The sequence below is a fragment of the Girardinichthys multiradiatus genome, chromosome 15 (assembly GCF_021462225.1).
Source record: "Girardinichthys multiradiatus isolate DD_20200921_A chromosome 15, DD_fGirMul_XY1, whole genome shotgun sequence".
Lineage (NCBI taxonomy): Eukaryota > Metazoa > Chordata > Actinopteri > Cyprinodontiformes > Goodeidae > Girardinichthys > Girardinichthys multiradiatus.
This window is the reverse complement of record NC_061808.1, coordinates 26471483-26484428: the sequence shown is the minus strand read 5'-3', so window position 1 is coordinate 26484428 and position 12946 is coordinate 26471483. Positions and strand designations below refer to the sequence as shown.

General features: G+C 38.8%; 1 protein-coding gene across 3 annotated transcripts in view; it reads left to right on the top strand.

The window, feature by feature from the left end:
- The window catches only part of atad2b (ATPase family AAA domain containing 2B), a 118385-nt gene that overhangs the window by 83816 nt on the left and 21623 nt on the right, over window positions 1-12946 (top strand). For all 3 annotated transcript variants that reach the window (XM_047387894.1, XM_047387893.1, XM_047387892.1), the window contains 2 exons: window positions 4638-5345; window positions 6691-6821. In XM_047387894.1, coding sequence (XP_047243850.1) covers window positions 4638-5345; window positions 6691-6821 — 839 coding nt within the window. The remainder of the gene's footprint in view (window positions 1-4637; window positions 5346-6690; window positions 6822-12946) is intronic.

The following is a 12946-nucleotide window of genomic DNA, read 5'->3' as shown; positions in this document are numbered from 1 at the left end:
ATAAGCAATTATATTTATCTTGGAGACTATGCTGAATTAGTGATGAAAGTTCATTGAAAATGCTCGAAGTGGTCAGCTTTGTTGTTGGAACTTCACATTTCTAGTCTGAATTACTGTGCCTTGCAAAGTATTCACACCCCCTGAACCTTTCCACCATTTGTCACACCATTGCACCAAACACAGTTTCTTTTTTTTTCATTTTATTGTGACAAATAAACCTAAAGCTATGCATTGTTCTGAAGAGAGAAGACAAGGGTGCACACTTTTCTGAACAAGTAAAAATCGGAATAGTTTGCTTAACTCTGATTCCCGGGAATACAATCTAGTACAATCATTAGCTCTCAGAAGTCACCTAATTGGTAATCTCAGAATAATCCAGCGGTTCTGTGAAGATCTCAGAGGTTCGTTAGAGAACAAACTGCATCATGAAGACAAAGGAACACGGCAGACAGGTTAGGAATAAAGCTGTGCAGAAATATAAAGTAGGGTTAAGCTATAAAACAACATATAGTTTTAATCATCTCAAGGAGCACTGTTTAATCCAGTATCTGAAAAATATTATGGTTGCTGCTTTAAGGACCATCTCAAATCCCACTTGACAAAATGTGAGAAAGTTTAGATGTGTGAATACTTTTGTGAGACACTGTAGTTGCCTTAAACATATATATTTCAAAAAAGCCAATCCCATTTTAGGAAATGCTTGATATAACATGAATAATAACTGAATTGGTTACAGTTTGACTAACATTCATGGGGTGAAATGTATGGAATTACATTTCTGTCGAGCACACAGAACAGAACAGAGCAATCAGTTATTTCTGCGTTTGCTCCTTCAGCCACACCTGTAAGCCACAAATGAACACTTGTTGAATTTATACCACTTTACAATTTAAAGATTCACTGGGTTTGGCATTTAATCGAAGAATGAATCAGACAAGCACTGACAATAATGCGTATTGAGCCTATAATGGCAATTAAAGTAAGCCGCAGAACTATCCTTGTGTGTCAATGGTCTGCCTTATTTAGTACCTGCTTGGTGGCAGTTTGAAGAGTGGTCTCTTCGTGCTTCTGCTTTCTAAAGCTTTACTGGTGCGTGTGTGCGGGCTGATCTGACAAGTATGTGTGGTGGCAGCTTGAAAATTTGTGCAACTACATAAATCTTGCATGGGTTAGGCACTTTTAATTATAACAAAGTGCTCCAGTTTTCTTTCCCTTACTTCTTCGCAGCCCCATCAGCATATCTCCCTTCTATGGTTTCCTCTTCATGCTCTAACAATTTTCATACATTATTTAAAAGCTGACTATGACGAGTCATTTGCTGCCATCCAGACTCACCTTTTCCTCCCTGAGGAGCCTGCTGCAGAGCATCCAACGGCGATATCTGACCCCTGCAGGACCTTATTTTTATCGCACCGTTGATTAATTGTTGTGGATTGCATGAGGGGGGAATAAAAGATTGTGGACAGTGTATTTCCCAGTGGGGTGGAGGGAGGAGGAGGTCACTAGAAACTCGGCCACTTTACCTTGTTTCTTTGCATCTTTTTAAAAATTCATTTTTTACAGAAAAGGGAGGGAAATGAATCTGAACAAAAATATATATGACTAACAGATGTTGCTGAAGACAACTTTAAATAAAATGTGAAGGTAAAATAAGAAAATGTGGTCAAAAATGAGCATTTTGACTAGATGAGAAAAACAAAAGCTCACACAAACTGAGAAGCAGCGCTTTGTATGATGCCACTGCTCAGAAATACCCAAGATGCCTGGCCTGGTTTCTGTCTCTTTGTTATTGCTCTTGCTCTCTCTCCACATTGTTATAGCTTGGAAACTATCATGTGCCAGTCAACCCTGAAGATCTGTTTGCCTCCTGTATGTCATACCCTCATGTAAGCTATCCTTATATAAGATCAGGAAGAACCAAAAATGAAAGCAGCATCCTACCTTTAAACCATCTCTGCAAGCAGTCTCAGAAGCTCTGAAACCAGCTATGTAGGCATGATGTTGTGGTGTTGGGTTCATTGTCTGTTTCAACCTCAAGTTCTAAAAAAATATTTCTTTCCTTGCATTCTTTTTGTTCGTTACTTTCTTGTGTCCTACGTCCATTCTTCTCTTGTCTATCATCATTCTTTGTGTTATTCCCCATTTTTTTCTTTTTCCTTCCTTCTCTGTAACCTTCCTTCCTTCCTTTGTGCCCTTTTTCCTTTTTTTGTGCCCTTTAGTCATTTGTTATTCATTCCTTGTATCCTACCCATCTTCTCTTGTGTTTATCCATCACTCCTTGTCATTCCTTCATTCATATTACTGTTTAGAACCATTATATTTGATCTGTAATTTCATGCTGTGTGTGCAGAACATTGCTCTGAGGTTTTATTTCAGTCCCCAGTGTGCCTTTATACCTTACATGTGGAATGGGTGGAGGCTTGTGTGTAATTGAGAATGCAGTAAAAATTTCAGTGCAGCACTTAAGTGCATTTCGATGTGAGTTTAAATAGTCAATGAAAGATGGAGTTTTTCTATTTAAGTGTTTCTATTTAAATGTTCATGCAATTTTAATCCTTACTGACTGCAAAGAGAGGTTAAAAGGCTAAAAAAGCAGCATAAAATATCTCAAAGGGAGAAAAGCACAACTTAAATATTTTGGAAGATCATAGTGAAGTACTTTTTAAAATTCACAATATTGGACAGAGTATGGTGAAAGTATGCATACACTTGGAACTGACGCTTCTTGTCACATTTAGTGTGCTTTGTTAGGATTATATGTGCTGGACGGAAATAAAGTATCTCATGATTGTGAATTGATTGATTGATTAAAAATCTGCAGTGTTTGCATTCGCATTAACCCCTGCATCCAATAGCCATCAGAAGTCACCTGCTTAAAAATAGTTCACCTATATGTTGTGAACACACAAATATGTGAAAAACATTCAATGGGTGACAAGACACCAAAATGTTACTTTTCAGAATGCAAAAAACTAACCCTGCTCGGAACCCTGAACACACCATGCGCTCAGTGGTAGCAGCATTATTCTGTGAGATGCTTCATCAGACTTAATGAGAATATGGAAGAAGCTAAAAACCAAAGAAATCATGGGAAAAATTAGGGGTGCACCGATTGATCGGCCCTGCCTCGTGCAGTTAAAACAAGTTTGTTTTAACTATTATTTCACGGGTACTGTTCAATGTTTTTGAATAAAATAAGGTTGGAACTTTGAAGGTTTATTGTGACCTTATAACACCTGATAGTGTCAGTTATAAAACAAATCAGTATCTGCCAAAATTGGAATAAGCAGGTCAGGCTTTTTAAAGATCGGTAATCTGTGATGGTCCAGAAAGCTGCAAGCGGTGCACCCCTAGAGAAAATCTTTTGGAGGCTGCAAAACATTTAGGGTGGAGGTTTACCTTCCTGCAGGACAATGACTCTAAACATATAGCCAATGGTTTAGATCATTGCACATTCATGTGTTAGAATGGCCTAGTTAAAGTCCAGACCTAAATTCATTATAGAATATGTGACGAGACTTAAAAATTGTTCTGCACAAACACTCTATATCTTGTGGTTGAACAATTTTTCAAAGAATTGGGGAAAAGTTTGTGTCTAGATATCCAAAACATACCGCAGTAGACTTGGAGCAAATTGTAACAAGTTTACGCGGTTCTCTTCTGACTTGCCTGTGGTACATGTTTTGATAACATTTAGATCCATAGTTGTTTGGTCTCCGTTTTTCAGTACATATAGTTTTGCTTAAGGGGCTGCAGATAGACAATACAGTAAAAGCATTCTGCAGTAATTTGTCGCTTTATAAATAAACTAAATGGAATTGAATTGTCAAGACGAGAAGCCTAATTTGTATACAAGTACACAATTATCTTTTCTCAATTAGGTGAAGGGATCATGATCATTTAGCATTTTATTGATTTTTGTATTGGCAGATTCAGGTCATTCCTCTATCCCCTAACAGGATCATAAAGGTTATAGCCTTATAGATTTAATGAGTCTTTCATATTGTGAGGCTGTGCATTGGCATATCTATGTTTACAGGCAGGCAAAATGTGTGTCGGAGATGCGGTGTAGTACTTTTTTAATGTTTTAAAAAGAAACGACCTTTGTTTCTTTATCTTTAGCCTGTGATTTAAATACGTTTCCTGGGAAACTTCCTCCTAGTGTTTGTTTTTATTTCACACTCTTTCTGCAGCAGCCCTTCATACCGGCTTTGATCCTTTGCTTTGCATCTCCGTGTGTGCCTGGGAAAAACAGTAAATGAAGTCAAATGCCTTGAAGCTTCACCACGTTGAACATTTGTGCTTGCTGTGACAGCTTTACACCCTTTCCAGAGAGCAGGGTTTGGTTTTGTTCTCCTCTTACATTTCCAAGCAACATCTGCCGTCATTAGTGTTATACAAGCACATAGCAGAACTGCCTTCCCTGTTACTCATTTATTTCCCTTTGAAAAAAGCCAAATGTTGCAAGTTATGTGGCTGACCGCCGTTTTTCAGACACTTAAAGTTTTCTAGTTTACTGATCTTTGACATTTCCTTATTTTATGGTTCCCTTTATACGTAAAGTTAAGGAAGGGTAGATGCTTTTGATTGAAACCATCCTAAATTTTGTTTGTGTACATCTCTTTTCCTCATCACAGATCATCTAAAGAGGAAGATTTGCAGGCGGCCATCTTGGAAGCGTGGTATCATACGTAAGAAGAAAAACTATAAGAAAGAAACAGAGGAGGAAGAGGAGGAGCATGAGGCAGAGGTGGAAGCTGCGGGTCCCAGTGACTCGTGTTTGACACAGGATGAGGAATCATCCTGTGACACTCCAGGTCCCCAACCCAATGGTCATCATCCACATGCCCTCTCCACAGAAGAGGAAAGCTCCAATGAACCTCCTGTTGTGGCTGAAGGCAGAACGGACCCAAAGCCTGAAGAGGAGGAGGCGTCCACAGCCAAAGAAGGACAATCTGAGACCCCAGAGAAACAACACCGCCTCTGTGGCCCTTTTCAGCCCGATGCAGATCAGGATAGTCGGGCCAAGCAGGCTGACATCCAGCCTTTGATTGAAACATTCAAGTCATCAGATCCTCAGGTCCAGCCTAAACACACGGAGGGTCTCATAGTTGCACAAGTGGACTGTGTGAATGGGACAGAGTCAGTGGACAGCGTAGATTTACACAGCCTCAAGAGAAGCAATGAGGCTGACACAAGGACTCCTCTGAGCTCAGCTGAAGGCTGCAATATACCAGAACAGGAAGAGCACAAAGACAGAAATGTGAGTGAACTAACTCATGAGCAGCATCCCCTGGATGGTGGAGCCAGTACACAAACTGTAGAGGAAGATCAAGGGAAAGAAGGTATGTGCATTTTTTTTACACAATAGCTTTTAATAAAATTCTTTTCATCCTGCTGGCTCTTAACAATGCTGGCCAGCTTTCAGTCCTGACTGTATTTCTATGTGTATATTTCTGATTCATGTAAGAAAATATTTAAAGACTGTAACCTAAAAGCAATTTTTCATTATATCCTATAAAGCTGCTTTACTTCACATCCATCCTCCCTGATTTATTTTTTTACTGTGCCCAATCCTCTTCTGATGTGAGCGGAACCAGTTGGTTTTTATGCATCATCTTTATTGCGGCAGTGGAGTCACATCACTTTCTTTGTATCTTTACTACATGACGTTGATTTTAAGAGAAATGTTTAAGCCAAACCTTTTTACATGAGTTAGGTCCACCAGGCTAGTATGGTGGGGTAACATAAACAGAGGCCGCACAAGGATTGTTGCTTAAACCAAAAAAAAAATAGTTTATTAAAGTAAAATCAATAAAGAAAACCTGAAAATGGAAAGCCAAATTACAAGTAACCCAAAAAACTCCAACCAGTAACCAAACTAAGCAAATCTAACGCATCCTAAACACAAAGCCAAACAAATGAAGATCTCAGATGGGAGAGAGAAGCTCTGCAGCAGCAATAAAGCCAACCAGCACCCGCAGAAGGCCTCTCTCCAAACCCTACAAGGAAGAACAGCCAAAAACAAAACGAGGGTGAAAGTTAAAACTTGACAATCACACTTACTGATTTTGCATCAGTTTCAATATTTGTTGGAAGGCATCAAACTGCTTAAATGCAGCAGAGCTCAACTCGGGTCTGAGTAAAACGAAAACTTTCTATGAACCATGCAGGTAATTAAAACACAATGTGTTAAAGGTGCACACAAGTGAGATTTTCTTGATTTATATTGTAAAACTCCACAGAAAACGTTTAGACTACTTCTATATATCGACCCTTTCATATATTGAGATGAAATCTTGTGTTTAAGTGAAAGATGAACCAAAAGTTGTGTGTTTGGTTATGGTCCTTCAGTCTGTGATGTGATAAGCTGAGGCCAGCTGTAAGGCTGAGGGGAATGGTGCTGATTAAATATGGTTAAGCCATCATAGGATGCCATGATCGTAAGAATGAACAAACAAACAGTGGCTCCTCTCTCAGGAGATAATTCAGCTACTCCACCTCGACACAGGCTGAGCTGGACCTTTTTTCTATCAATGTGTTGTAGTAGATTCTTATAAATGGACAGGAAGCTATCCAAAGGTGAATGTCCAGTTTGTACTTTTCAGTCTTTTTAATATAACAAGATGTGCTTTTTTCAGGTGTCATTGTTACTATTTCTTCTATCAGTCAAGCATTTTTTTGTTATAGGTGGCGCCAGAGAAAAGACGAGCATGTGCACCATGTCGGAGCAGCTGAAGGAGTCTGCTGGAAGGACGGATAAAGAGCCAGAACCATCCCCTACTCATCCTCCTGTAGTGGTTGACCATCAGCGACTTCTGGTAATAATCTTTCTCAATGTTCCTGCCTCAGGCGATGCAGAAGTACATCAGATGTATAGATGTTTAGAAAGTAAGCAAAGCAAAGATCTGTTTATTGTTTAAAATACAAAAATATGGAGATTTCAGTAAGAAACCGGACAAAAAATCATGTGGTTTGTAGACTCTGCAGCAGGTATTTACTGCACTTTTAATGGGAAGGTGCCTCATATGGCATTTCATCTGTAAATGTATTGCTTTGCTCTCATATTTTTAGTTGTTTCCATTGATTTATTTAAGCTTTTCCTTCTTGTACCACTGAGTTAAATCAGTTTTTTTTTGTTTTTTTTTTAAATGCGCCAAGTACTTCTGTTCTTCTATTTTTTAAATACAAGCAGCAACTTATTCACTGATTTGGTATCAAATCACTTATTGTCTTTAGCAGTGTGATGAGTAGTAGAAAAAGGAATCTAGCAAGCTAGAGCCCGTGGCCATAGCAAATTTAATAATACTTGTGTAATTAAAAATAAAAGAAAATCCCTGCAGGCACTCCAGGCTTCACTGTGCTGAAACACATCCTAACCCTTTTATTTTACCTATGAAGGGGGACCTATTATTAGTTTTTGGCTACAAAGTACCTTTTTTATTTTTCTTGTGAGAGGTTCAGGGTATGCACACAATTTTCAGTCACAATTCTAGTACGTAGTTAGAAAAGTCCAGCCTTGTATTTCAACCTCCACATAACCTCAATCCTGATTTCATGTTATCTCAGAATTGGAAAGAGAAAGCTTTTTGCTCTCTGCTATTAACTGTGAATTCTGTCCAGCGCCCACAGTTGTCTAACTTCAGAGGGAAGTGGATTAATGTTACACCACCAGTAAATTGTTTAATTACTTGTATTCCAACTAGAGAATCTAGCGTGTTTTGAGAAGCTGGAAATTGTGATTCTGTATTTGTCATTAAACATATATGAACAGGCACGTTAACAGAAGCAGACACCACAGAGAAAACACAATCAAATACTCTGATTTCCCAGTATATAGAAGAGATTTGACAAAACAATATAAAGTTGATTGCTACTTCTTTTTTTAGACTAAGATCAATGCATTACTATGACCAGAATGGACCTTTCAAAATTATGGTCTATCTACAATTTACACTTTGTTCAACAACCTTTTGCTGCAGTTACAGCTGCAAGTCTTTTGGGAAATGTCTCTACAAGCTTTCCACATGTAGAGAATAAAATCTTTCTGCATTCTTCTTGAACCATTCTGCAAAATGATTCAAGCTCAGATTAGAGGTAGAACAACTGTGAGCCGCACAGTGACGTCGTGCCACTGATTCTTTGTTGTATTTGGAGGATTTTGGCAGGACATTCTAGCACACACTTGTTTTGATCGAAGTGGTTGTCGTCATTCTGGAAGGTGAATTTCCTTTCTATTCTCGAGTGTTTTTCAGCCTCTAATTGGTTTCCTTCAAGAATTGCTTGTTTTTAGCTCCATTCATCTTCCCGTTCGCTCTGACCAGCTCCCCTGTCTATGCTGAAAGAACAATGCCCACATCATTAAGCTGCCACCACCATGGCTCATGGTAAAGAGGGTGTGTTCAGGCTGATGTGCAGTGTCAGTTTTCCTCCACACATTGTGTTTTGCGTGAGTCAAAAAGTTCAACTTAGGTCTTATGTGACCAGGCCACCTTCTTCCATGCATTTGCTGTGTTCCCCACGTGGGTTGCGGCAAACTATGCATGGAAATTCTTATAGCTTTTGCAATAGCAACCATCAATTTTTGTTGACGGGTTGTCCTGAATTGTGGAACTCTGCAGCTCCTCCAGAGTTACCATGGGCATCTTGGCTAATTCTTCTGCCCGTCTGATCTGTTAGTTCAGTTGGACGTCCGTGTCCTGTTAGGTTTTTCAGTTTTGCCTTATTCTGATGATGATAATGGAGTTGACCTAATACATACATTGCCAATAAAATACATCGGAGGTTGTGGCTGCAACATGAAAAAAGAAAAAGTTTGAGAAGTCTGAATGCTATTGCGACGCACTGTATGAGTGAAGGAAATGTAACGATGTTAGACCACAACAAGGAGTATTCTGTTTTCTGAGGCCTAAAAACGAAGCCTACTACTGTGTGGAAACCTGTCTTGGACTTTTTACCAGAACCCTCAAAGGTTTTGTCAAGTAAAAAAAAAAAGGGCCATAATATGTCTTTTAAAACTTGCAGTATTATTCTATCTTCAAAAACCAAATCGTCGGAATAAACTATAGATATGAAATAAAATCCTCTTAAGGGGTTAAATTTTAAACTTGAACCATGTGCCCTCTCCTTTGTTCATTAATATTAGTAAAAGAACTGCGTGTTTTAAAAATACCGCACACACAAGAAGCATGGAAGAAAGGCAGAAGAATGAAAACATCACAGGTTTGATGTGGAAATTCATGCATATGATTCGTCGACCTTTTGCTTGATTTTAACCAGCTTCTGTTCTGAGACCTGGAAGGAGGAAATAGAAGCAGAATAGAGATTGTACACAGCCAGTAATTTGAGAAGTAACGGTGTAATTTGTTGTAGAAATTCTCCTCCAACAATACATGTTGTTTACTCATATTAAGATCCAGATAACTTGAGTTATTTTTTGCTGAATATCTGTCTGAATACTGCATGCTGTAATGATGTACTTACAGAAAGTAATTAAACAAATATATTTACCAAAACAAATTATAGAGCAGATAAAATGTAAAAGTTATCGTTCCAGTTTATTAGTACACATTCTGTTTAGAAATTGTAAAACCAATTAAAGCTTTGAAAAGCAGGGGAGACGTCTCTAGTAATCATAAAAACCTAAAGGAGTAAATCAAATGTTTGCATGTGGTTTTTGTTATTGCTGCAGTTTAAAACTAGCAAATTAATACTGTGGAAATGACCTTTTATCATACCATGTTGCCAACATTGCTCTTGCTTTGTTTAAAATTAATAAGGTTACATGCAAAATGCATTTTTAAATGTTTTCTACTTTCTTATTACGTCTGTATTGCCTTATTAAGTGAGTTTTTATGTAAAAATGAGCAGAATAAGGCAGACAGTGTTCAGATTAGACTGATTTCCACTTTTCCACTATTGTAATTATAGCAGAGCCTTTCAGTGATTACTCATTAATTAATTATATTACTGTGTGTGTGTGTGTGTGAAAATGGCACATCTTGTGTGTGAGAGAGCAGTTGGCGTTACTCAGCTCTGCAGTCTAACAGGATTTCATAACCAAGTAAAAAAAAAGACAAAAATGGGGTGACATCTTAAACTGTTTTTAGCATTTGTTTTATTAGCTATTAGCGCGATAAGCGTCATTCACTTTAAACATCCGGTTCTATGTGTATTCCCTGTGGAACACGATCCATTTGCTGATTAGAAAAAAAACGGATTTAATTTTTAACTTTGCGTTTGATTGTTGTCATCAGCTTTACATCGCTATATAAAAGATATTTTGCTTTTTTAGGTCCTTGACAAGGAATCATACCCTTATATTTAGACAGATGGAATTAAAGGTGTGGAAGATAGAGGAAATGCACCGATGGGTGGCCAGCCTTGGGTTCTTGTATATCCATAGGTCTCTTCTAGATCTGTTGCTACAACACTGCCCTTTTCAGATGGAGAACTCCATACCTCCTAAGCTTATCCGGTTGTTTTCCATTCATCCTTTATTGATGCTGGTGTCTGTCAACCTCATTTAGCGTTCAACCTTCGACATTCCACATCTCTTGAATTTAGCAGGGATCCAATTACCAGGGCAGGCTATTTTCCCATCTCTTCATCAACAGGTGTTGTTCTTGTAAGAAATGCAAAGAAACAAGGCTATGACTCAAACATGAGCAACTGTCGGCTCCGCTGGATCTGCCTATTCGTCCCAAGAAGCGCTCAAGTAACAGGAAGCGTCTCGCTGGTACTTTGCACTGTCACGCTAGGGTCCCACCTAATACCCCAAGTGTAAATTGGAGCCTCGGCTCAGTGGGCTCCCTTGACAGCACTTCCCACTGATCAGATGTGGAGGTTAGTTTTTGAGAGCTCTGTATAGTGTAATTGGTGTAAAAGAAGTGTTCCTCTGACATGTGCTCCGTCCTCCCCTACATGCTCTGAAGTGACATCCAGCTATCAAGCCATTATCTAGTGGCTTTTTCATATGTCCTGTGAGGAGGGGGGGTTAGCGTAGCTCATCTTGCAGAGCCTGAATTTATCTTTCAATCTGATTGACGGGCTTTTTAGTTGGCTTAATCTCTGTTCTTCGACTGGCTGCCCCTATGAGCAGCCACACACGGCACTAATCTGGGGGCTTATTTGTTAGCATGGGGAAGAAGGGATATATCTTAAAGAAGCAGATTGTGAATAGTGTGGACTGTGAATAATTGCTTTTTTCTTCTCAGGCTTATGGAACAAATTGAATTTCCGGTGCACAGGATGAGAGTCACAATTTAAGTAGACATTTTTTGGCAGGGCTGGAACTGGCTTGCTGCCTGATTTGTGTTGAGGCCTGCAGTGAGAGGCACACTGTTCCTTTTCTCCTCAGTTGTATTCATTGATTGTAGAGAGCTCATTATTCCTGACTTTTAACTGGAGTGAAGAGACTCTGAAATACAGTGCTCTGCAACACAATTCAGACTCCTTGCACTTTCGCACATTTGTCACATTAGGACCGCATACCTAAACGTCTTTCATTGCAATTTCTTGCTATAGACCAATAAAAATTGTGTGTGGTGGGAAGTGGAAAGAAAATGATACATAGTTTTCAACTATTTTTGCCAAACGAAATCTGAAAAGTGTGGCATATATTTGCATTCAGTCTCCAGTCCTTTTGAAAATAGATGACATTATTTTATCATTCAGACCCAGCCTTTCAGAGCCGTGTTGCCGTTATTTGCTCTCATTCACTTAGTGAAAATCAAGTTTTGTTTCTGCCAGTTTCACTGAAAGGATGCTTGATGCTGTCTGGATCAAAATGAATTCCTCAGCATGAATAAATGGATCCTGAGGCTTGATTCTCTCCCTCCTCAAGCTCTCTCTCATTCTCAACTGCTTTCTTTCATCAAGATTCAGACCCTTGTCGACAGATGGGCTTGGAGAAGTGGTGCTGAGGATTGCAGATGAGAATTCAGAAACAAGAAATCCAATCTGGAACCAGCTATTTTTTTTTTTTTTCAAGAACACACAAACTCAGATTATGTTGCCTTTAAGTTGCAATAAGGACAGTGATTCTGGTTGCTGCCACAGTATGAAGTCTTTTGGCTTCATGCATAGCTTTTAAAGCATATCAAGATTTAATGCTTTAGAGAACCCTGTCAGCAAAAAAGGTGCTATTTCAGTTTGTCATCATGTTTCATTTTTAGCTCTAATGACAGCAGGGGCCCCTCTGGCAAAGTGGCCAAGCCACATGTCGCTTCAAAAGAAAACAGCATAATAGTAGTGCTGGACTGTGGCTCGGTTGTCAATAAAGTAGCATTTGAAGTGCTTCTTTTCATCGCATTCATTCATACTGATGATGTTGACAGGGCTGCTATTTATGTGTTGTTTTGCTCACATAGTTGTTCCCCCAGGCCCGGTGTGTCAATACCTCCTCTCATAAACAAAGCAATGTTTTATTTAGGTCATTTTTGGTTTTATTTTACAGTTTGATTTATTCTGACCTTTTGTAACACCTTAACTCTCTCTATATATAATCTTAAGATTTGGCTCCGATTAGCTGCACAGTTCATGAAAATTGTGTTTTAAATTCTTGGCTTCACTTTAGTTGGCCTAATTGTTACAAACCGTCAAGAATATTTGGGTGTGTAGTCGCTCGGTGTGGAAGTAAACATGTTGTAGAGCAATCAGGCTGTGAGTAACGTAGAGTGGGAGGCTAGAGAATGCAGTGTTGTTAAGTTGTCTTTACATTTAAGGATTTAACAGCAGACTGAAGAGTAGAAGGTGTTATTGCCTTACAATTATTACTTGCTAACCTCAGGTCAGATCAATCAGCAGTTCAATGTTTGGATTTTGATGATGATTAAAAAAGTAGATCATGTTGATGAAACGCAAAACTGATTATCACGTTGATCCCTTTTAAACTAGGGAGAACTGCTTGATTGGTTCTTAGTGATGACGGACATGTTAGAAACTC